The sequence below is a fragment of the Mytilus californianus genome, unplaced genomic scaffold (assembly GCF_021869535.1).
Source record: "Mytilus californianus isolate M0D057914Y unplaced genomic scaffold, xbMytCali1.0.p SCAF_9, whole genome shotgun sequence".
Taxonomy (NCBI): domain Eukaryota; kingdom Metazoa; phylum Mollusca; class Bivalvia; order Mytilida; family Mytilidae; genus Mytilus; species Mytilus californianus.
In genome coordinates this window covers 45,390,740-45,416,213 of record NW_026262745.1, presented here as the reverse complement: position 1 = coordinate 45,416,213, position 25,474 = coordinate 45,390,740, and the positions used below count along the sequence as shown (strand labels likewise).

Sequence of the window (25,474 nt, the reverse complement as noted above, 5' to 3'; positions counted from 1 at the left end):
GTTAGTGTACTAAGATCATGTTCATGATTTCTTAACATCATATATAGGAACTACAAGCTTGCTGTCCGTGAGTAACTTTTATGGTTTTTCTGTGTAATTTGTTTTGGGCATAGCACCCATTTAATGTTTTTGACGTTGTGAATAAAAGCTGGAAATGCCTATGGAGGTTACAAAACAAGATACCTTAATTCTGGTGCACATTTTGTGCCATATCTATTCTTTAATAAGGTATAATTTGTTATTTATCATGTATGAGATGTTTGTTATATATGATTCCCGTATTTTAGAGTTCAGTGCGTTTCCAGTACTGTTTATTTTTATTTTAATGTTCTTTTTTAAGTACATTTTGTTAATCTATTGATTAAGATCAAAAAAGTTGAGCCGGGTTAGGGGTGGGGGGAGGTTCTCGACATGTTTCCCAAAATAAATTAACTCTGACATATCTGCATGCCTGTCCAAAGATAACGAGGAACTTCGTCAGAAATAGAACTGCATATGTCATATCTTAATTGTTTTTGTTATTTGGAGAATTGAGTGTTGATGGCAGATCTTTGATTGTTTCTCTTAACTTTGTTCACAAGTTTTACATATGTGAATGCAACCTCTATCAAGACGAAAGGAAAAAGTTTTATGATGACATTGTTAATGTGTTTGTACTTTAGATATAATTTTGATAAGTTTAGATATTTAATGAACTGTACGGAGACTGATGTTCTCAACATATTTCTTTTATATATAGACAAATGTATCATGGTCAGAAATTCATCAGTAGGAATAACTGCATAATATTGACGTGGGTGTTTTGTCTAATGTTTGTAATACGTCACAAAATTGCTGTCTTTTTTTTGTTTTATTTTTTTACTATGATTTCATGTATTTCAGCGATGATCCTTTTGTACTGGATTTTATACTGAATAATATTAGTTAGTTAGTTAGTTACTCGAGAAGAATTATATATAGAGCTTGAAATAGATTGCCGTGTGGTCTTTGTAGACGTCTTTGGTTATATTTATCGTTGAGTTCCGTTTCATTAACATTTACCTAACACATCCTGCTATTCATTCATACCTTTCACTATAGATTAATTATTTCACTGCCATATAGAAAAAAAGTACTTCCCCAGTGACATAAACTTGCGAAGAAATTTTCTAAGTTAGGATAGTGACCCCCGAATGTTTCGCTATGTTTATAACATGTTTTCGGACCATTCTGATATAGGGTCTGCATGTCTGGCTTCTTTAACGCTGTCAGAGCAATATAATGTGACTCCAAGTTAATAGCAGCTTTCGGTCGAATTTTTCTCTCAGGTACTAGTACGTTAATCACAAGTATTATAGTAAGATTTTTTTGCACAATTTTTTTTTTACACATTTTGAAAAAGAAATGATGCGTTTTTTAGAAATCATACTATGATACGAAATCACTTCACACATTTGATAAATAAAAAAAAACACTTTTATTGCCATTCTTCATTTCAAAGTGTAGCCTTCAACAAGGAGCAAACGCTAACACATCTCACAATCACTGGTTTTGGGGAAATTCGTTGCTAAATGTCTGTCACGCTACATTTGTCAATTGAAGAACACAGCTGCGGGGTAATGATAATAAATTACGTAAACAAATGGAAAGTTGACACTGCCAACATATGCTCAACGAAGTTCAAGTTCAAGTTCAAGTTCAAAAGCTTTATTTATAGACGAGATCATTATACAGAAAACATAAGCTCTATTGAGCTTTTATATCGTCTTATTACAAACAAAACATCTAAAACGTGCACGTTTAAAACAAAGCAAGCATGCTACACACACAAAAGCTACACAAAGCAAAACATTACATTGAAGCATACATATACAGCATACATGACACGAAGAAGTTAAGTATGTAATACCATGCAGAAATATTAAAAGTACAATAAGCAACTCAATATTAAAAACATATAAAACACTTTAAAACACATAAGCAATTACAACACATTAAGCAGAAAAAAAGCACTAAAAATTAAAGCATTAATTATTTGCTGGCATTGCATTGGCATGAACTACCATTTCAGGTAACAATAAGTTTAGAAAATTGGTTAAAATTGTTTATTTAAAAGAGTAAACAAAATTGTTATAAATACTTTCTCCATAGCCCCACTATACAGAAACACACATTTGTTAATCATCTACAAATTAGCTGGGTATCCCTGACCCTGACTAACCTACTTGTGTTGTTAAAACAAGCAAAAAAGTAACATTTCGAGAAAACCAACTTTTTCCAAAAGTTACTGTTTACAGTTACAGTGACTTTGAACCTTTTGAGTACAAAATCGATAGCTATCATCCTCTTTCCAACATTTCCACCTGTATATGTTCCATTCCAATCAAGCAACTGCATGAAACTTAGTTTCTGAACAATAAATTTAAATATGTTTAAACTAATGCCCTAAATCTTTTATTGACACCAAAATCGATAGCTGTTAGTATTCTCTCCCTATGTCTTCAATTTCAATCCAGCAAGGGAAACTAAGCTACCATCTTGAATTACATTTTCCAAAAGCTTCTTTCTTAAGTAACAGTGACCCTGAACTTTGTCCTTATTTACCCCAAATTGATAGGCGGCTTCCAATTCCCTTTATCTTTCATTGACTCTAAAATTGATAGCTAGCATCCTCTTTCCCTATATCTTCCATTTAAATCAAGCAAGCGAAAATAAGTTACCATCTGGAAACTTATTTTTTTCTAAGTAACAGTGACGTTGAACTTTGTCCCATTGATTTCAAAATCCTCTTTTCTATATCGTCTATATGTTATTTCAAGGGAAACTCAAGTATTTAAAAAAAAAACTATATTTATAAACTGTGACCTTGAACTTTGACCTATTGACCACAAAATTGATAGGTGTCTTCCAATTCCATATTTCTTTCATTGACTTCAAAGTTGATAGCTATACACTTCCTTGTATCTTCCATCTTGATCAAGCAATGGAAAGTAGGTTATTTCTTTGAAACAATTTTTTTTCCAAAAGCTTCTGTCTTAAGTTTAACAGTGACCTTGAACTATCTCATGTTGACTCAAAAATCAGAATGTGTCTCCCCCTCCTTATACCTTCTATGTGTATAGATTTCATTTCAATAAGGTCAAGAAAACTCAAGTAACAATCCAGAAACCATATATAATAAAATGCTCGGCAGGGCGCAGCTTGATACGACCGCAGAGGTCGAACCCTGAACAGTTGGGGCAAGTATGGACACAACATTCAAGCTTGATACAGCACTGAATTTGGATTATGATTAAATATTTGACACAGCATAGGTTTCTGACACAGAATGAATGTGGTCTAAGAACTTAAATTTTTTTAATTTATCTATTCAAACCATATCATTATTATTTGCTTTTATATATTAATCAGTAATAACCAATTTAAAATGAAAAATTTTAAAGAAGAAAAATGGAAAAAAAAATCCCCCCCCCCAAATTTTTTGCACCCCCTTATGATTCATCACCCCCAAACTCAATCCCAGCCTTCCCTTTGTGGAATGGTACCTTGCAGTACAATTTCAGAGAGATCCATACACTTGAACATAAGTTATTGTCTGGAAACTAGAAAAATGCTTGTTTTTTGGCCCCTTTTTGGCCTCAAATTCCTAAACATTTTTGGGCAATTACCCCCAAACTCAAACCCAGCTTTCCCTTTGTGATATGGAACCTTGTAGTACAATTTCATAAAGATCCATACACTTACACACAAGTAATTGTCTGGAAACTAGAAAAATGCTTGTTTTTTGCCTTTTTGACCCCTAATTCCTAAAATTTTGAGGCAATTACCCCCAAAATCAATCCCAGCCTTCCCTTTGTGGTATGGTACCTTCCAGTACAATTTCAGAGAGATCCATACACTTGAACACAAGTTATTCTCTGGAAACTTGAAAAATGCTTATTTTGGGCCCCTTTTTGGCCTCAAATTCCTAAACATTTTTGGGCAATTACCCCCAAACTCAATTCCAGCTTTCCCTTTGTGATATGGAACCTTGTAGTACAATTTCAGAAAGATCCATACACTAACACACAAGTTATTGTCATGAAACCAGAAAAATGCTTGTTTTTTGCCCCTTTTTTTGCCCCTAATTCCTAAAATTTTGAGGCAATTACCCCAAAATCAATCCAAGCATTCCCTTTGTGATATGGAACCTTGTGGTACAATGTCAGAGAGATTCATACACTAACATACAAGTTATGTCTGGAAGTTACAAAAATGCTTATTTTTGGCCCCTTTTTGGCCTCTTAATTTCTTAACTGTTGGTACCATAACCCCCAAAATCAATCCCAACCTTCCTTTTGTGGTATTGAACATTATGGTAAAATTTCATAGAGATCCATTCACTTAAACTAAAGTTGGAGTGCGAAAATAAATGTGTCTTTGGACGACGACGACGCCAACGTCATACCAATATACGACTGCAAATTTTTTTTGCATGCGGTCTTAAACAACCTACAACATATTAAAGCTTTAGCTCAAAAACTGTAGAAGGAGATAGCTGGACAAACCATGTATATATATATGGATGGACGAATGGACGGATGAACGGACGGACAGGGGTAAATTAATATGCCCGCCGACATTTTGTCGCAGGGGCATAAAAAACTAGACAACTTGTATGAATCTAGTAAAATTTTGATGTGACATTTTTTGTGGAATAACAAGAAAACTATTGCTATCACTTTATTAAAATAATGGATGAACTGTACAATAACAATAACAATATTGTTCATGTTGTTTGTGACCATTTTCAAATATCCTTTATAGATAACATGAATAATACACATATCAAATATGAATATTGCACCAGAATTAATTATACAATAAAATGCCTCTTATGAATGGTGGGACTGTTTATAATGACTCCTTCACCAAAAATGTTGTATCATCAACAAAAAAAGATAGAATCAAACAGTGTTCCAAGGTGATGTCTTTATTTACTCTTACGTGTTAATGTACGAGGGCCTGGATAGGGTCTTCATTTATCATTTACTCTTACATGTTAATGTATGAGGGTCTGGATAGGGTCTTTATTTATCATTTACTCTAATGTATGAGGGTCTGGATAGGGTCTTTATTTATCATTTACTCTTACGTGTTAATGTATGAGGGTCTGGATAGGGTCTTTATTTATCATTTACTCTTACGTGTTAATGTATGAGGGTCTGAATAGGGTCTTTATTTATCATTTACTCTTACGTGTTAATGTATGAGGGCCTGGATAGGGTCTTTATTTATCATTTACTCTTACGTGTTAATGTATGAGGGCCTGGATAGGGTCTTTATTTATCATTTACTCTTACGTGTTAATGTATGAGGGCCTGGATAGGGTCTTTATTTATCACTTACTCTTACGTGTTAATGTATGAGGGCCTGGATAGGGTCTTTATTTATCATTTACTCTTACGTGTTAATGTATGAGGGCCTGGATAGGGTCTTTATTTATCATTTACTCTTACGTGTTAATGTATGAGGGCCTGGATAGGGTCTTTATTTATCATTTACTCTTATGTGTTAATGTATGAGGGCCTGGATAGGGTCTTTATTTATCATTTACCCCGGTACTCTTACGTGTTAATGTATGAGGGTCTGGATAGGGTCTTTATTTATCATTTACTCTTACGCGTTAATGTATGAGGGTCTGGATAGGGTCTTTATTTATCATTTACACTTAAGCGTTAATGTATGAGGGTCTGGATAGGGTCTTTATTTATCATTTACACTTAAGCGTTAATGTATGAGGGCCTGGATAGGGTCTTTATTTATCATTTACTCTTACATGTTAATGTATGAGGGCCTGGATAGGGTCTTTATTTATCATTTACTCTTACATGTTAATGTATGAGGGTCTGGATAGGGTCTTTATTTATCATTTACTCTTACATGTTAATGTATGAGGGCCTGGATATGGTCTTTATTTATCATTTACTCTTACATGTTAATGTATGAGGGTCTGGATAGGGTCTTTATTTAGCATTTACTCTTACATGTTAATGTATGAGGGTCTGGATAGGGTCTTTATTTATCATTTACTCTTACATGTTAATGTATGAGGGTCTGGATAGGGTCTTCCTTTCTGTATTCTTTAAATTTTTAGGCAATATTTCTCTATTCTTCATTTATATTGCCAAATTTTCTCTATTCTTTATTACTTTGGTCCTTTTTTTCCTTTTTTACCCCTTATTCTGTAAATTCCCTTCTGAACCCTCGTGTATGCATTCTTTCTTAATTGTTGTTGAAAAACTGTTTTTTTGTTATTTACTGAGAAATGTCAAATCACGGTCATGTTTGTTTCCTCCAGTTTAAATTTCATAATTTCACAGAACCAAGAAATCATACAAAAATATAACTACACAATAATTATAACTCAATATTGGTTTTACTTATTATGAACATTATCATTTGAACATAATGACACAGCCTAGATAAGGTATTTGAATAGCAGATATTTCATAGTCTAGGTATCCGCTATGGGTAATGCTTCTGTAATAAAATGGTTTCATACAAAACTATAAGTTAGTGCAAATGGCAGTGAATGTACAATGTTCTAAAATGACAAAACTTCTGAAAAAATTATTTTACAATTACTCCTGATTTTATTTTTTATGAGATTTACTTTAGGTAAGCATTTTTACAAATGCACTTAGAAATGAGGGGATGACACGGGGTTGTTCATTTCTCAAATCCTGCTTTTTTGTTATTTTTTCCCACTTCCCACTTTTTATCATTCTTTGTTCCCAAATCCCACTTTTTACTCCCCCTCAACATTCACTTTTTTAACCCCAAATATCCCACATCCGACCAGTGTGTCATCCCCCTCAGAAATGAGCACATTTCAGTGCTTACAAGAATATTCCATTCATCTGAAATGTTGTTCAGGAAAACTATAATAACAAGTTTCCCATGGGCATTCCTTTTCAAACAAACTAACATGTAATTAAGTAAAAAGCTACTACATGTACATGAATTTTCTATAACGCAACAAACATAGCACTCAATTGCTTTGCACCCATGATCCTTAAGGTTTGAAGGAACATAACTTCTTAAAAAGTAATTAGTAAAATGTAGCACTATTCTTTTAATGTCAATGTAGATGTATCTTTATTAATACTTGAACTTGGTGCTATAAAAATTTCCTTTTAAAGAAGGCAGCAAAGTCTTTTTTGGGCAATTTTTGAAACAAAGCAAAAAAAACTTTACATTAGGGAGCTACCATTTGATTTTTATGGGGGGGGGGGCTAGGATGAAAAATTGTGTCCTGCATTTTTTTGTAGTTGTAATCTCGGTCCTGCCTTTTTATTATTCACTTTATTCGGTCCTGCATTTTTTTTTATTAGTTTATCCTGACTTTTTTTACATAATTTGTCACTCTGCCTTTTTTTTTGCCAAGTTGCTCATCCTGACTTTTTTTTTACTCAAAACTCCTGTCCTGCCTTTTTTATTCAAATTTCATACTAGCACCCCCCTAAAAATCAAATGGTAGCTCCCTTATATCAAATGAATCTAATTAATCTTTTTAAACATGGCAGTGTGTATACAATTTGAATTAACATGACCATAACAATTACTTCTATGTTAAGGTGGGTTAAAGGTTTTTAATTTACTGATTCTTGTGTTTAATAAAGACAATCTGTTAAGCTTAAGTAAGGTATAAAATGTGGGACCTTTAAGCTCTCAAATTTACTAATTGCCACCAAGCATGCAAATAAAATACAGAAAAACTTCTAATATAAATAAAGTTGATACCAAAGAATACTTCTTAAGACAGCTGGCATTGTCATACTGATGTTAGATATTTTTAATTTTTATTAAGTTCTAATATGTCTGTTAGTCGTCTGTTCTTAGGTGAGAAAAAATGGAGATTGACATTGAATAAAAGGAAATTTGACTTTCCAATATGTGAAAAATGTCTATTAAAGATGGATAAATACCTCTGTTTCTGATTTTAACTTTTATAAACAATAAATAGAAAACAGTTTTCCTCTTCACCAATATTTTCCGACTTAAATTGACCATAAGTTAAACTAAACTGTTCATAGCTTATAAGTGACTTTTCCTTTAGATTTAATGTGAAAATGGCTAATGCCTCTTAAATATATGCATACAATAAGAAATAATCATACAAAATGTAAGGGATATCAGGAAAAAAAGCAAACTACACGTAAATAAACAACTTTCGAGTTCGATGCATTTCCGTCAAAAAACTTTGGTTTTAGTGAACATCATTAGTGCGTTTAGGGGCATCGTCACTTCCGTTCCCATGTTGAGCGAGTGGTTAGAAAAATATGATGCTATATTGCACGAATTATTCGGCAAATTAAATTCTAATAATAGACAATCAGCACTGCTATCATTAGGGAATTGTGATGAAGTACCTATGGAACAAATATTATTTCTAGTTTATCCTGCACAATGATGATCACTAAAAGAGGGACAAAAGATACCAGAGATACTAAGACGCTTGATGAATGTTAATAGTGCAGGGATACAGGCGATCCCCTCTATCTGGTAAATGACATCATAAAGACGATTTTTTCCGGTGAAGGACATAACCCGAAAGTTGTCTATTATATCAGATTTAAAATAATAACTAATAAGACCATAACAAAATATTCTTAAATTCTTACTTTTAAAAATTTTTTTTTTTTTTGTATTTCATGTTTTCCCATTTGAAAGAAAAAATGTTGAATGGCCAGTTGTCACTCTGTCCTTGTGTAATTTGGAAATTTTATTCCATGTTCAACAACCCTTGACAAAGACCATATAGGCTGAAATAATTTGGTCTGTAATTTTTTTTACCTTTTATTTTTTTTTACCTTTTATTTTTTTCGCCTTTGACCATTTCTTCATTTTTATATTACAAGTATATTCTTATAACAAATTCACAAAATTCATTTTGACATGGGGAAAAGTGTTCATACTCAATGAAGCAGCAACAGAAAACAATAAGAAAATAAAATATGCTCTCTTAAATTTTTTTTTTTAAAGTTTGAAAAAAATCTTCGAATAAACTGATAAATCAAAAGTTAATTAGCTTAACGTTAAAAAAGTTGTAAATGTGATTTCATAGAATCTAGAATTTTTTTTTACTATGGCCTAAGCATAAACATAGGGTGGATATGCAGATATCTTATTTGGTCAATAAAATAATGTAACAAATAAGGAAGTGAATACACTAATTATTTCATAATATGCTTCTTAAAGAGTCTGCAAAATTTAAAACAAAACAGTTAGCAAACATGATTCAGCGAAAAAAAATCTTTTAATATATCTTCAGAGTATTATTCTATTCAACCTTTACAGACTTTCAATTACGGAAGCAATGATTGTTTGTGTCTTTCTGTTTTGGCACATGGTATGCTAAATTATTATCTATCAAGATTTCTGCTGTTTAAGTTTAGTCGCCATTGAAGAATTTTCTTTCTTCATTTGTTGGTAATCAGACGTAATCTTTTCTAGATTAGTTAACACCTTACTCTTACTCTCATATTCAATCTGAAAAAGAAAATGGAGTAAACATTTTATAACCAAAACATTTATCACAAATATTCTAAAGTCACTGTAAATTTAGAAATTTTTGTGAAATGTTTATTGTGGATAAAATTGCAACAGGATAGGATGGATTGACTTTGCACTCAATCAGTACTAATATAGAATATGTATTTTTCTAACTATGGATTCATTTATTTTTGTTACCAATTTTTGTGGATTAAGGAAAAATTGTATTTTCGTGGATATATGATTTTGTGGTTTTTACAAAATTTTGCATACAAGGCTTAAGAAAATTCGTTGTACTTTTAAATTTAGGGTTCATATGTACCAATGAAATCCACAAAATTTTGTATCCCATGAATAATAATGAATCCACACTTACTTTTGTTAAAGTCATATTTAAATCATATTTATTAAGTTACTTTCACAGCTGCACAATCTAAATAAGATGTAATATTTTCAAAAGAACACTTAACATACTAAATGACAAAATAGGTTATTCGAGTGATGATGTGATATTTTTTACTATTCATTCACCAAAAGTCATTTACATTCTTAAGGAACAAATTACATGTTGTATTTAGTACAGTTTTGAATGGAAAAAAAATGAAATTTTCCCAAAACCCATGAGTCTTACCTGGTCCTCTAATTCTCTTATCTCCCTCATAATGGTACCAGTCTGTGTTACAGTTTGTATAAGCTGTTCAAAATTCTGCAAAAAAAGGTATATCTGTAACTGAACATGTTTGTTTGATAAGACATAACCTTTACTATATTCATATAAAAAAGTTTCCAAAGGAGTGGCCTTTGTGGTCAGTTGGTCTAAGTAGACGTACTACTGTATCACTAGCCTGTCAATACTGAGGTTGCAAGTTCGAATCGTGGATGTGGTAGGTGCCCTTGACTCCAATCTTAGTTGACTAGGATTGTCAGTTTTCCTACTGAATGTTGTGGTTCTCTCCTGTCACTCAAGCTTCCTCCATCAATAAAAACTGACCGCCATGAAATAGCACAACAGTGTTGAAAGTGTTGTTTAACACTAATCAATCAATTAATCAATCCAAAAGAAAATTTGTGAAAAGCTGAAAATATCACTCCCCAAAATCATTGAAATCCTATTGATAAATATTCTCTATTTCAAAGATATACCTCATGTAATGCTGCTAAATTTCTATATGCCTTCTTCACAGATTCATCCTTTTTAGCATCCTGTAAATATAAAATAAACAATCTATAAACTTTCCAAGCAGTAACATACTTTTAAATATATGAGACAGAGACTGACATATAGACATACCTTCAACCAAATGAACAAGAATCCCTTCACACCTTGTGCCAGTAGAACCCTTTCTTACATAAGAATCAGATATATCTTGCCTGTCCTTCAAAACTTTCTGAACATGTAACTGCTATAATATCTCACAATAACTGTTTATGCATAAAATGTATGTTGAGGTATCATAATTGTTGCATTGACCATCATTAATATTAAATATGTGTGAATTTTTGAGGTCTGTGGTTTTACCTGGTCTGGGTTCGAAACCCATGATCTCCCCTCAGGGGGTCCGCTTCAATACTTAATTGATAGGGAGTGCCGCTGGGGTTCTGTTACCCCACCCTTTTCATATAATTTAGATTTTAAAAATGTATACCTTTTCATATATTGCGTAGGAAAAATGTTACCTTTTCCCATATTTTTGGGGTTTCATGTGGTGTGTAATGTAAGAGTGGAATACCAACGTATCAAAAGAGAGAAAATTTGTTGATAAAAACACAGCCGGGAACACCAAGAAAGATGACAGACGAAGAAGTTATGGGAACTTTATTGACCTTATCATTTATTTCTGATAATTTTCCAGACCTATTCATATATTTTCAAGCTTGAAAAGGTGACCTATTCCATAAAAATCTTACCCTGAATATAAGTTCATCTGTTACAGTAAATGTTCGATCCAATTTACCAGATAACATGTTGATTTCTTTCTGTACTGATCTGGTATCTACTAATACCTGTAAATTAAGATAATTACAATGACAGTTTTCCTAAGACTTAAGGAGAGGTAGAAACATGAAAGAGAAAGCAAATCTCAATATCTAAAATTAAGTTATCATTTATATTATAACTTTTACCTTACTTTATGTTGAAAAACGTACAGAATTTTGTTGATACTAAGTGGTCTGTTCTGTGTTCTATAGCATAAAGAAATATATTGGTTATAAATCACCAATCTACAAATATGAAAGTCTAAAATATGGAACAATCAATGCATAGAAGTAGGTAATCGTAATCCAAATGTATATCTAACTGGTCTACCACCAGGGATCCTAAGAAAATTTTCATTCAAAAAGTAATCTAAGACAAGCAAACAAAAAATGTAGGTCAAGGTGATTCAATTATTAATCAAGGGTCCCACAGCATAAGATGGTTATTGGGAAGAATTATCAGTGAAAAATTGACCTAAACGTAATTCTGGTCAGTCTGGAAATATTCCATTGAAATAGATGAGGGTAAATCAACTTGTTTCAGCCACAAATAAGGCATAAAAACACCTATTATATTTTAAAAGCATTAAGATGCATATTTAATGAATAACATACTTTATACATTCATAATTATATCATTTACTAATTCATTTTAGTCTTTATACCTGGTTAATGCCGTCTTTTTGTTTTTTAATATTTGACACAATCTCCATGATTCTTTTTGTATATGCTGACCTGTTGACATCTTTTGTCATTCTCTCATATTCTGCTATCTATAAATACAACAATTAGATTCGATAGTTTACTTATAAAATATATATATTGTTTAGTCGCCACTTTTTTGTACACATTAATAATTTTCAGGTAATAGGATCTTTGATTTTAAACAATGACAGAAAAAGGCATGCTTTATGTACTTTTTTTTCTGAAACTCCTTAAAAATCTGATTTTGGCAATATGAAATTGAGATTATGGCTGACTTGTCAAGTTTGAAGATAGGTTCAGGAACATATTGCTTTGTTTTCATTCAAATTAGAGGTAATTTAATCAAAGACAGACAAAGCTTCAGATATTAGATACATCAATCACATTTATGCTTCTCTGATTTGCTTATATTTCTGGTACAAACCATTTAAAAATAAGTCAAAGGATATATTGGAACATTGATCATTTGTGCTAGCAATGGTGATTTTACATATTCAAAAATGTATGCCCTCCCTTTTTATCAGAAAATATATCTTGGTGGCATGAAATCATCATAACAAAAAGTTTGACTCACTAGGCTTGTTGCTACTTTTACTATTACAAACAATCAAAACCCCTTTTTGAAACCTGGATTTGCCCCTGATGAGGTACAATTACTGACCAATTGTTTTTGTAACTCCTCTTTCTGTCTGGCATCATCTGCTACTTCTTTCATTTTTGATCGGAATGCTTTTATCTCTTCTAACTTCTTCTCTGCTTCAGACTAAAAAAAGACATCAATAATTGCAATAACCTTCCCTTAGAAAATTTAAATTTTCATCATACAGAGCAAGTACTTTTAATTAAAAGAATTATGTCCTCTCAGGCAAACACATCTTATATGTTGCATATGAAACAATCAACAAATCAGATATTGTAGATTCATTTATTTTTCGTGGGTACCAGTTTTTGTGGAATTAGGGAAAATTGATTTTTTCATGGACACTTGATATTGTTGTTTTGACAAATTCTACATGCAAGTATTTAGAAAATTTGTATTTTATTGATCACTTGAATTCTTGGTTAACCTAAACCAATGAAATTGATGGAAAATTAGTACTCCACAATAACAATGAATCCACAGTACTTACTTACCACTCTTTAACTGATATTGATAGAAGTAGCTTTAAATGACAGGAATAGTATGTTCTAAGTGACAGATTACTGCTTAAAAATAACATTCATATATCTGTTGATCATTGAAATAAGAAATAGTTGTGGCATATAATTGTATCAATTTGGCAATCAAAAATGATTATAAATATTATATTCATGCACTTAAGTAAATGTTTATCAGTTTCATGGCAATGCTTCATGTCCTTTCCAATGAGCAAGGATATTACAATCTCTATTTACAATGATTTACCTCTTTCTTAGAATTAAGATCTTTAAGTTCCCTGTACTGTTCTATCAATGGTGCTCTGTGTTTCTCCCATTGATTAGCTAAGGTAACCAATCGTTGTGCACTACTATCTACAACTGACTGTTAAAAAAGTAAAATCTGGTTAAGGATGAAAGAGCTAGAAGTTTGTGAAACAATAACTGTAACTTGCTTAACGCAATTATTTTTCATTTCATTATTGTACATATTTGGAAACACTGTATAAATCAATTAAAAATATATGGTCAAAGTATTTTTACTCCTGTATTTAAACTTTTGTGCTTTGTTTTTGTGAATGTTGTTAAAATTCTTATTTCAGAGTATGTTTAAAGAAGAAGAATGCATCTCATTGTTATTTAAGTTCCCAGTAATGACCAGCCATGAAATCTACATATATCAGTAACATACAAATAATAGAACTTGCAAGGCACATCAGGCAGTTCCATGTTTTACTAAAACTTTCTATTGTGTTGGTGTAGAGAAATCTATATGATTTTAATATCAATGCTTTTAAGAAATTTCATATTTCAAATTTAAACTTCTCTCTCAAACAAATATGGTTGATTGCATATCATTTTCTACATATGTTTATGTCTTTGCATATTAATTTTCTACTGATTAAATTTTATATGTCTTTGGTTTTCTTTGAAAATACAAAATCCAAAAAATTCAGTTTCTAAACAATATACACACTAGAGTATATTCAATATTGTTTCCTAACAATTCCCATGTGCACATCTCACAAATAAGGCATTCCAACTACACATGTATCATGCATTATCTTTAACAACTCTTTCCTTTATTCCTATATTCAATTCAGCATAACTGGAAACAGGGAACCAGATTACTTTCTAATGACAATAATTCAATCAATCATTTCCTGAATAAAATTGGTATCAAGATGGAATGCCTAATTAAATTTGTGTAGATTTGGAATGCTCTTTCCAGTGGTGTGTCAGGTTGCAAAGTCAGCATTTCCCCACATTTATTAACATCAATTTTTCATCTTTTTACCTGTATTTTGGTAATATTATTTTCAGCATCAGGTAACAAGTCCAGTGTACGTTTCTTGACTTTATAAGACTCTTCTTTATCTTGGTTCTGTTGTAATAGCGATGACATTTGATCCTCCATTTGTTTCATTGAAGCTGTTAGTTTTTTAGATTCAAGTTCTAAATTGTCTATTTTTGATATTAAATTGTTATATTCTGTTTTTATATTTTCTATATCCTCTTCTCTCTGTTTTTGTAGTTCCTGAATGGAAGGTTAAAAAAAGTTAATTCAAAAAGTTAATTTAAAAAAAAATAATTTGTTGATTATGATGTGCCATAAAAGAAAAGTTTGGTAGAAATGTGCAGTCAAACACCAATTCAGCCATTCTGAAACTGCCAATCAATAAGTACATTTTAAATAATAAGGTTAATATCAATTACCCAAAGTATTCAACAGTATGACAAACCATTCCAACAACCCATTCAACTAAGAAACTTATACATGTATCAGAAGAAATGCTATTTAATGAAAACTAGTAATGACAAAGTAATTAACGGTAGGTCTTTTCCAATGTTGTCCTTTTTTAGATAGACCTTTTAATGATTAAAGGCCGAAGAGGGAGATGAACACTAGATACCTAGAGTACCTGACCACTGAGACATATTCTGTCTTTTTTTCCAGTTCACTACTCACCTCCTCAGTATGACCTTTATCTACATCAGGACTTTGTATCTGTGATAAAGTCTTCTCTTCATCCTGAAAATGTCAATTATATGTTAAAGCTGTAAGAATACAAAAACAAGCAATCAGATGTTTGATGAATGGGTTTAAGTTTTGAGTATAATAGCAGTCTGATTGGAATAAAAAATGATTCTACATTAGTATGAAACAAAGAGCTTGGCAACGAGCCCATGATACACCCGTCTCTTTTTCAAGGAATAAAGTTCCATAACTCCTCAATGTCATATCAGAGATTTATAACAAAACTAAGGGGAGCTTATTTTAAAGATATAAACCAGTCAACAAAGTTTCATGAAAACTGCTCAAAGCATTTTTGAGTTATGGTCCGAAAACTGGAAAATCCCCCCCCCCCCCCCCTTTTTTTAGCTCACCTGGCCCAAAGGGCCAAGTGAGCTTTTCTCATCACTTGGCGTCCGTTGTCCGGCGTCATCAGTCATCGTCCGGCGTCGTCCGTCGTTGTCCCCCGTCGTCCAGGTCAGCGTTAACTTTTTACATTTTGAACTTCTTCTAGAGAACCACTGAATGGAATGAAACCAAACATGGCATGAATGTTCCTTATGAGGTGCTGACCAAGTGTTGTTACTTTGTAGCGGATCCATCATCCAAGATGGCCGCCAGCGGGGGACTTAGTTTAACATAGGACCCTATGGGAAATACATACAAATGTCTTCTTTTAGAGAACCATTGAATGGAATGAAACCAAACATGGCAAGAATGTTCCTTAATGAGGTGCTGACCAAGTGGTGTTACTTTGAAGCTGATCCATCATCCAAGATGGCAGCCAGCGGGGGACTTAGTTTAACATAGGACTCTATGGGAAATACATACAAATGTCTTCTTCTAGAGAACCACTGAATGGATAAACCAAACATGGTATGAATGTTCCTTATGAGGTGCTGACTGAGTGTTGTTACTTTGAAGCCGATCCATAATCCAAGATGGCCGCCAGCGGGGGACTTAGTTTAACATGGGACCCTATGGGAAATACATACAAATGTCTTCTTTTAGAGAACCACTGAATGGAATGAAACCAAACATGGCATGAATGTTCCTTATGAGGTGCTGACCAAGTGTTGTTACTATGAAGCTGATCCATAATCCAAGATTGCTGCCAGCAGGGGACTTAGTTTAACATTGGACCCTATGGGAAATACATACAAATGTCTTCTTTTAGAGAACCACTGAATGGAATGAAACCAAACCTGGCATGAATGTTTCTTATGAGGTGCTGACCGAGTGTTGTTACTTTGAAGCTGATCCATCATCCAAGATGGCAGCCAGCGGGGGACTTAGTTTAACATAGGACTCTATGGGAAATACATACAAATGCCTTCTTTTAGAGAACCACTGAATGCAGTGAAACCAAACATGGCATGAATGTATCTTATGATGTGCTGACCAAGTGTTGTTACTATGAAGCCGATCCATAATCTAAGATGGCCGCCAGGGGAGGACTTAGTTTAACATAGGACCCTATGAGAAATACGTACAAATGTTTTCTTTTAGAGAACCATTGAATGGAATGAAACCAAACATGGCATGCATGTTCCTTTTGAGGTGCTCAGACCAAGTGTTGTTACTTTGAAGCTGATCTCTCGTCCATGATGGCTGCCAGATGGGGACAATGTTTAACAAAGGACCCAATGGACAATACATACAAATGTCTTCTTTTAGAGAACCACATACTGAATGGATTGAAACCAAACATGGCATGAATGTTCCTTATGAGGTGCTGACTAAGTTTTGTTACTTTGAAGCTGATCCTTCATCCATGATGGCCGCCAATGGGGGGACTTCCTTTAACATAAGACCCTATGGGAAATACATAAAATGCTTCTTCTAGAGGTGCACTGAATTGAATGAAACCAAAGCATGGCATAAATGTTTCTTATGAGGTGCTGATTAAGTGTTGCTACTTTGTTGCCGATTTACTGTTCAAGATGGCCACCAGGATTTTTTATTAAATTACAGGACCAATATTAAACCAAATTTGGCCTCACTCATTATTAGGGTATCTGTTATGATTTTAATCTATTTTTACATGATTTCCAAAACCAAAGTAGAATCAGGTGAGCGACACAGGCTCTTGAGAGCCTCTAGTTTAGGAATAAAATCCCATACTCGGAAACGTAAAATCTAAAATTTATAAAAATCAATAGGGAGCTTACGTAAATAGATATAAACAATTCACCAAAGTTTCATGAAAATTGGACTAAGCGTTTTTGAGTTATTGTCCTACATGTTGATCATTGATCACAGACGGACTAATAGACGGACAGACAGACAGACAGATGGTCACTGGTATACCATAATTCGTCCTGTAAATGGGCTTATATCAAAGATAGCAAATGTTTAGCTTACAACAAATTTTTCCATAGAATAACAATCATCATTGTTAAGAATATTGTCAAACAAATAAAAAAAAAGTTATATACATCAACTGTCACAACATACTTTCAACATTTTTTTTGTAAATTAAACTCATTCTTACTGAAGAAAAAAATATAGTTATGAGAAGGCAATGGGGTTTTTGAAAAAGAATTATTGATTTTAATTTATATATTTTTTCAACTTTAATATAATTTTTTTGATAGAAAATAATAAGAAACAAAATTTGAAGAATGGAAGTAACTCAATGTTTTTAAAACATATAAACTACATATTGTAGTGTCAATCATAAAAAGAAAGATCTGCTTAATTAAATGAAATAATTTTATCCTAATATCAGTTATACAGAATTGATTATGAAAAATTCTCTTATAAAAAGTAAAATTAATTTATCTTATAGTATAATAATTACATTACATGTTTGTTTCTTACTAGCATAGAAATGTAATTATAAGAAATGAATACTTCTTTTTGTAATTTTATTGGGGTGTAAAAGTGTTGATCGTGCACACATTTTTAGAATGAAGTGCTTCTGTGCTTCATAAAAAATGTGCTTCGGTCATCACTTTTACACCCCAATAAAATTACAAAAAGAAGCATTCAATTCGTAAGTATATATTTTTTTTAATGTTTAAATACCATACCTTTGCATAAATAAGTTGTTCAGTATGTGTGAACCTTGACCCTTTAGTTTTACCAGAACCAGATGATCTGTTACCCATGGCATCAATCATCTGCTGTAGGTCCATGGCAGATTGTGATGTAGCTAAATCACCACTCCTCTGGACATCTGACCGTAAATTGTCTTTCAATCTTTTCTGAATTCTTTGTCTTTTCCTGGCTCTGTATTCCTAAATAGAAAAGTTAAATGTCCTTGAAAACTAAAACATATTTAGAATTGTCTAATACATACATAATTCTTTCACATTTTGTCATATCTGGGCCTTTTGTAGCTGAAATACAGTATGGGTTTTACTTATTGTTGAAGGCCGTACAATGACCTATAATTATATCCACGTCATTTGGACTTGGTAGATAGTTGTCTCATCAGCAATCATACCACATCTATTTTTATATTCTATTCATACCAAAGTCACTAAAATAATAATTCTTCAGTTTTGTCATTTTATCAACTGGTTAAAAAAATACTAATAAATATATGTTTAGGCAATAACAAATCATTCTTAGATTCCCATCAAACCATTTTTAAATCAGAGAAAGTTAGCAATTTAGAAATTTCTTATTCTACTACAATTAAATCTCTTCTGATTAGGGCTTATATAAATTTGTTTGGTCTAGACAGGTATTTAGTTTATACAAGGTTCAAAATATATTGATACTGAATGGAATGACTTCTGAGCTATAAATGACCTCTTTCTTAAATGGCAAAAATGTTAAATGAAAATAATGTTGGTATATAAGCGTTGAGGCATGCAACAAAGTGAATCTACAAATATATTCATGATGGACGTAGTCTCTGGCAAGTATATATATCATTTTCTTACTTGTACAAATTTCAAGAGGGGTACAAGGTTATAATACAGTTGATTGTTTCACCTTGCTATATTGGACATAGGCTTTACACTTATTATCAATTGTCAGACAAGCAATTATGAATCTTTGCTTAACAAAATTTGATGCTCTCTGAAAATGGTAAATGATTGTGGTAATATGAGGCACCTGTTCTGAGAGTCTAGAAGGAAGACCAATTGTATTCCATTCATTATCCCATTCTTGTTGTGCTGTTAGTTCTGAGGCCAAGTCCTCCATGACAGATGGCGCTGTATCACAGTGATGTATGGTTTGATTGGTAATGTATGGAAGACTTTCAGAATAATAGGATTTAACTTCTGTAATCAAATGTTATAAAAATACTATGTAATACATGTAAATGTAGATATTTTCAGAATACATGAACATTATTCCGATTTTTGTGAGTAAAACTTTTAGTGGACTAAACCTATACATACTTTGACATGTGTTGTGTGAAATGTTATAAATTTTACATTTGCGTCATGTACATAATCTCAATATCCTCTTTTTTCAACATAAATACCATTGCAATTACATCCAATCTTGACCATATACAATGATATTGGATCTAACCTTTTGAATTTTGATTTTATTAGGTTTCGTTTACCATGATTTTGGATCTTACCTTTTGATATTTTCTTTGTTAGGTCACCCATACCATGTGGAGATCTTACATGACAGGAATGATATTTACAAGCAGATAATGCACCCTGAAAAAGAAATTTTGTACATAACAATATATACAAAAGACATGAAAATAAACTGCTTCGCTGAGCGCAGCTGGATACGAACGCAGAGGTCCAACCCCGAACAGTTGGGGCAAAAATGGACACAATATTCAAGCTTGATACAGGTCTGAATTTGGATTGTAATTAAATATTTGACATATTATAGGTTTCTGAATAATTGTAGTCAAAGAACTTGAAATTGGTTATATGAATTGAATTTATATTCAATTAAAGATTTCTTGTTGTTGTGCAATACACTGTGCTGTTGCACAATACTTAGTAAATCTGTTCTCAGACTATAAACAAATAAAGTTCAATTAATTCTCAATGTCATAATAGAAATTTATGAAAATCAAAGGGGAGCTTACATCAATAGATATAAACAATTCACCAAAGTTTCATGAGAATTGCTGACAGCATTTTTGAGTTATTGTCCTAAAACAGGAACCCCCCCCCCCTATTTAATGAATAAAACCCCATAACTCAGAAATGTAAAATGTAAAATTTATAAAATTCTAAAGGGAGCTTACATCAATAGATATAAACAATTCACCAAAGTTTCATAAGAACTGCTGAAAGTATTTTTGAGTTTTTGTCTGAAAACTGGAAAATCCCCCTTTTTTTATGAATAAAACCCTGTAACTTGGAAACGTAAAATCTAAAATTTATAAAAATCGAAAGGTAGCTCATGTCAATAGATATAAACAATTCACCATAATTTCTTGCAAGTTAGTGAAAGCATTCTTGAGTTATTGTCCTAAAACTGGAAAATCCCCCTTTTTTTAATGAATAAAACCCCATAACTCGGAAACGTAAAATCTAAAATTTATAAAATACGAAAGGGAGCTCACATCAATAGATATAAACAATTCACCAAAGTTTTATGCAAACTGGTTAAAGTGTTTTTGAGTTAATGTCCGACGTGTTGACGACGGACGGAAAGGTGGATGGACAGACAGACAGACGGACAACAGTATACCATAATACGTCCCATAAACGGGCGTATAAAAATACACATTTTAAAATCTTATTGCATGAGAAGATAATAATGTAAAACAAAAAGTTTGTAAGCATGAAAATGCTTAAATTAAGCTGCATACTAAATGCTAACTTTCCATCAAAAATCACATTTTAACACAATTGGAAAACATAGCATGAATTGGATTTTACTGAAGACTGTTTCATGAAATCACATGAGATACACATAGATGATCATAGATGGCACTTTTAAAATATGGACATTACAATTGTGGTTTCCAAACTAAGAGTGAAATGTTTATTCCAGCCAATTATAGATGCAATTCACCAGTTAGAGCTTCTTTTGAATATCATTCATGTCTTAAAGAACAAGCCTACTAATCCTTACCTCTTTTTGCCAGACTGGAGGTTTTCCTCTCCATGTTATATTTTTACTCTTTAAATATGGAGGCACCCATGGAGAGTCTAGATATCTTGCTACAGAGGCTGATATTGTTCTTTGCAATAATGCAGAAGCACCTAAACACAAGAAATGATAAAAATTAACATTCTTTATTTATAGGATAATTATAATAAGAGATCTGCAATTATTTTTTGATAAGCTAACAAAATGTTATATCGATAGTAATATAGGTTAAAAATTGGTTAAAATGTCTATATATCACTTTCAACATATCATATTTTTGTACAGGCAGCAGCCCATTTTCTGCTGTTGAGAACAGGTCTACAATTGGTAAGTGGCAAATAGACTATAAAGGGAGAGGGTTCATGCCCACAAAGATGTCTAATACATAAATCAGACCGTTAGTTTTCTCATATGAACTGTTTTACATTCGTCATTTCAAGGCCTTTTATAGCTTGCTATGTGGTATAGGTTTTGCTCATTGTTGAAAGCCGTACCATTACCAATAGTTGTTAACTTCTACGTCATTTATTATTGGTGGAGAGTTGCCTCCTTGGCAATCATACCACATCCTCTTATTTTTGCTTAAAAATTGTAAATCATTGTAAACTGATAATGTGATTAAAGATTTAGCAAAAATGTATTGGATGGTTCCCTGGACAGTCTGTCAAGTAGATAATTATCATTTACTAGAAACTCAATAACTAGTTCTCTGAAATTTTATTGGACTTCTGTTGGGTAAATAACTCATTTCACATGTTTCATAAAATCTGTTTAAATTACAATGGTTGATTTGTTTTAACTGAATGGATACAAAGTCAATAACGGGAAACTCTACACAAAAATTTTCCTATGGTTAATTTTCCTTTCTAACCTAATGGTTCCTCTTCTGTTTCCACTTTATCTTTAGGCAGTTTATCAATGAGAAACATAAACACTTTTCTAATTTCTGTTTCATTGGAATATAAAAATGTCTGGTAACCAATTTCTCCTTTGTATCCAAGTTCCTGGAAAGAAAAAAAAACATATTCCTCTAAAATATGCTGCACCAATACAAACAACTGTTAAAATTTTTAAAGAGAAATACAATTAACACTAAATGAAAATGCTTGAAAGTTATTTGACATTGATATCAAAACATGCAAAAATTTGATACTTTGATAAACATGGTAAAGAAGACCCATTAAAGTGCTTCAATATGATTTCATTTTGCTTCAATTTATCCTCTTACAATTATTAAAAATTTGACGACACAATTTATTATGTACTAAAAACATCAACAGTTCCAATTTTTATGCACCAGATGTGTATTTAGGTAATTAATGTCTCTTCAATAATGCTCGAGGCCGAAATATTTTAACTGTTTCAAACTCTGAATGCCTTCATCTAAGTAATTGTATTATGACAGAATGGAAACATAAATTTGTAAATATTCTATGTTCAAGTGATTGCATTCAGTTTTATCTTCCCTCTACATGTATATAGGTACAAATAAAAGGAGAAAAACAATCCAGGACACAATCAAACCAAAACAGACATCACATTTTCTTGTGTCAAATATGATACAAAGTTGTTTTTTTTTTCACTACCTGTAATACAAGCATGTATACCTGTATAATAGATGCCAAACTGGTTCCCGTTCTAAATCTAGCAGACATTCCACTTGGTAAGGAATTTGGCAGGTCGACCTCATTGTTGATCACTTTGAGACAACGTATAGCAGACGACACAATTAATTCTGTACTGAACTGTCTCAAACTCTGAATGTCTTCATCTAAATCACTGAAATAAGAAAAAAATTAATTTTTAATTATCAAAAAAAAAATTCCATATGAGCAAGATAAAATGTACCTGTACACCTATATTTAAAGCAGTCTTAAAACTGTTGCAAATTGAATTATATACATTTATCAATATTTTGCATATTTTTCCTTTGATCTTTTTTTTGTGATAATTTTTCATATCACGCTACTTGCTTGAGATAGAAAATTATCGTCACAAACAAAAGGCACACATGACGTTGTCAATGTAAACATCAACAATGTCATAGGCAAAATAGCGATAAACAGATTATCAATGGTCTTTCAAACTCCAGGATGTTTCTCGGTCACATCTCATCTCAAGGCTATCACCCTTCGATGAGAATGTAGCTGAGAAACACCCTAGTTTGAAAAACCATCGATAACCTGGTTATTTGTGTTCTCCTTAAGGCCTTTTTGCACCATGGTACCTTTATGATTTTAAAATAAACATTATATATTCAATCCCATAGTAAAATGGTGAGAACACTGTATATTTTTATTCATTGGATCAGGCAGTCACTTTTTTTTTACCAGTTACTGTTATCTAAGTGAATGGTCAATTCATTAAGTTATACATCATAAAAATTTCAATAATTGCCTGCAGTAAGCGGAGGAATCAATGTTTAAATCCCCAATTACAGTAAGAAAATCAATAAAATAAAAAAAATATATACTAATAACTCAAAATCGTTAACTTTTTTTTTCTAACTCTTTTATTTTCCCGCATTTGCACAGAAACCTCTTTCTTTTTTCCGGTCTCATTTGTCACGAGAATTTAAGTAAAATATAGGAAGGAACATCATATAATTTATTGTTTCCTGCAAATTTGTTGTTAAAAAATTTGATTACCGAATGAACATGATGAATATTGCCAATTAAACAATTAAAATAAATTCCTTACATTTTGAAATGAGTCTGGAGCTTATTCAACATACAATTTATAGCAAACAAAATATGTCTTTTGACATCACAATAGAAAATGTTTAACGCCACAAAGGAAAAGTGATTGTTGTTTGACGTCAATAGTTCAAGTGTCACAGATTCTCGGGTCAAGTGTCGCAGATTCCCAACTAGTGATAAGGTTTATTCACCTGAATCAAACGACAAAAGGCATAAAGGGATACACCTTATCGCTATTTTGAAATCTGTGCCGGTTGACCCGAGAATCTGTGTCGCTTGAACTATTGACGTCATACAACAATCACTTTTCTATTGTGGCGTCAGTTATTTTCTATTGTGACGTTGTGAAAATTTTACGGGAACCTTTGTGATGTCCAGTAATGTCGAACAAATATAGCGATAAGGTGTATTGGGCGGAAATGACCTGGTACTTGTCCTTTCACCTGCCTGAGAATAAGAGATTAGACCTTTAATGATAGTGTTTCACTTTTCATCAATCAAGTCAAATATTAACTTTAGTCTTTACACATCATGAATTCATGTACAAGGGTGCTGTACAAGAATATGTTGTATTTGTTGATTTAGATGCAAAACTGGATAAACTAGACAAAAGCTTTTGAACAGTTCAATATAATTTTAAATGAAGACCAAATGAAAACGGGATAGAGAGTGTTAAAAGCTGTCTTTACCATCCGATCACATTTAGAGAGTGAATAACAATTTTATCCACCTCCTCCATCTTGTAACGTCATGTGATCAATCTAAAAATAACACCCGGCAAATATTCACGTTTTTGCCTCTAATGATTCTTTTGCATAGCATTTTGATATTGATTCATCTTTATTTTTAAAATGTTAAAAGTTTCAGATCAAAAGATTATGTTTTAACATATTTTCACATTTTATTCACTTTATTTGCTGCGTACCTGTGTGTAAACAATAATGGTGGACAACGAGCACTAACATTCCTCACTACAAAAACATTTCCTGCAGGATACCTTGTTTCGAACTCTAAGAACTCAACTTTGATACAATATCCACAGGAGAGATTTGTTGTATTTAGAATCTATAGCTATGGACGATGAAGAAGTCGATTTCCTGAAAGATCAGGGTTGGTTTCAGGCGGGTCACAAGTTTAGACCTGTGTTACTGCATGCATTTTATTAAGCTTCACTATCTATTTATACAAGTCAATGAAGTGTGCTTTCTTTGATGAAATTTGAGGCTTGTTTAGCCGCAGTGCAACCATAAGCAATAAAATAAGTACAAAAATAGGAAGCAAGACAACTCGCCCCCAGACCAGCTCGCCCCATTTGACTTTCCACCATCTCACCCCATTAATGAAAAGAAGTTAAAACCTCCCAAATTTAGGCCTGCCGACTCATTCCACT

At 32.3% G+C, this 25,474-nt stretch overlaps 2 protein-coding genes and 1 long non-coding RNA gene across 3 annotated transcripts in view; 1 reads left to right on the top strand and 2 right to left on the bottom strand.

The window, feature by feature from the left end:
• Positions 1 to 4,688: 4,688 nt before the first annotated feature.
• On the bottom strand, positions 4,689 to 5,569 carry LOC127716110 (uncharacterized). The gene is made up of 2 exons (XR_007988759.1): positions 5,114 to 5,569; positions 4,689 to 5,062 (listed from the first exon to the last, which is right to left on the bottom strand). It is a non-coding gene; the product is annotated as an uncharacterized LOC127716110 (long non-coding RNA).
• A 707-nt stretch (positions 5,570 to 6,276) lies between these two features.
• Positions 6,277 to 24,831, bottom strand: LOC127716085 (coiled-coil domain-containing protein 22 homolog). Its single transcript, XM_052222171.1, has 16 exons — positions 24,774 to 24,831; positions 22,993 to 23,164; positions 22,257 to 22,389; positions 21,368 to 21,498; positions 19,899 to 19,983; positions 19,421 to 19,590; positions 18,385 to 18,591; positions 15,305 to 15,367; positions 14,633 to 14,872; positions 13,604 to 13,720; positions 12,860 to 12,961; positions 12,159 to 12,266; positions 11,425 to 11,520; positions 10,660 to 10,719; positions 10,148 to 10,222; positions 6,277 to 9,513 (listed from the first exon to the last, which is right to left on the bottom strand). The coding sequence occupies exons 1-16, from the start codon at positions 24,821 to 24,823 to the stop codon at positions 9,394 to 9,396; spliced, it is 1,929 nt and encodes a 642-aa protein (XP_052078131.1). The 5' UTR covers positions 24,824 to 24,831; the 3' UTR covers positions 6,277 to 9,393.
• Positions 24,832 to 25,014: 183 nt separating this feature from the next.
• LOC127716082 (sodium channel and clathrin linker 1-like) overlaps positions 25,015 to 25,474 on the top strand; it is a 28,031-nt gene continuing 27,571 nt past the window's right edge. The window contains exon 1 of the mRNA XM_052222165.1: positions 25,015 to 25,194. Within this exon, the coding sequence (XP_052078125.1) occupies positions 25,158 to 25,194 (37 nt within the window). The 5' untranslated portion in view covers positions 25,015 to 25,157. The remainder of the gene's footprint in view (positions 25,195 to 25,474) is intronic.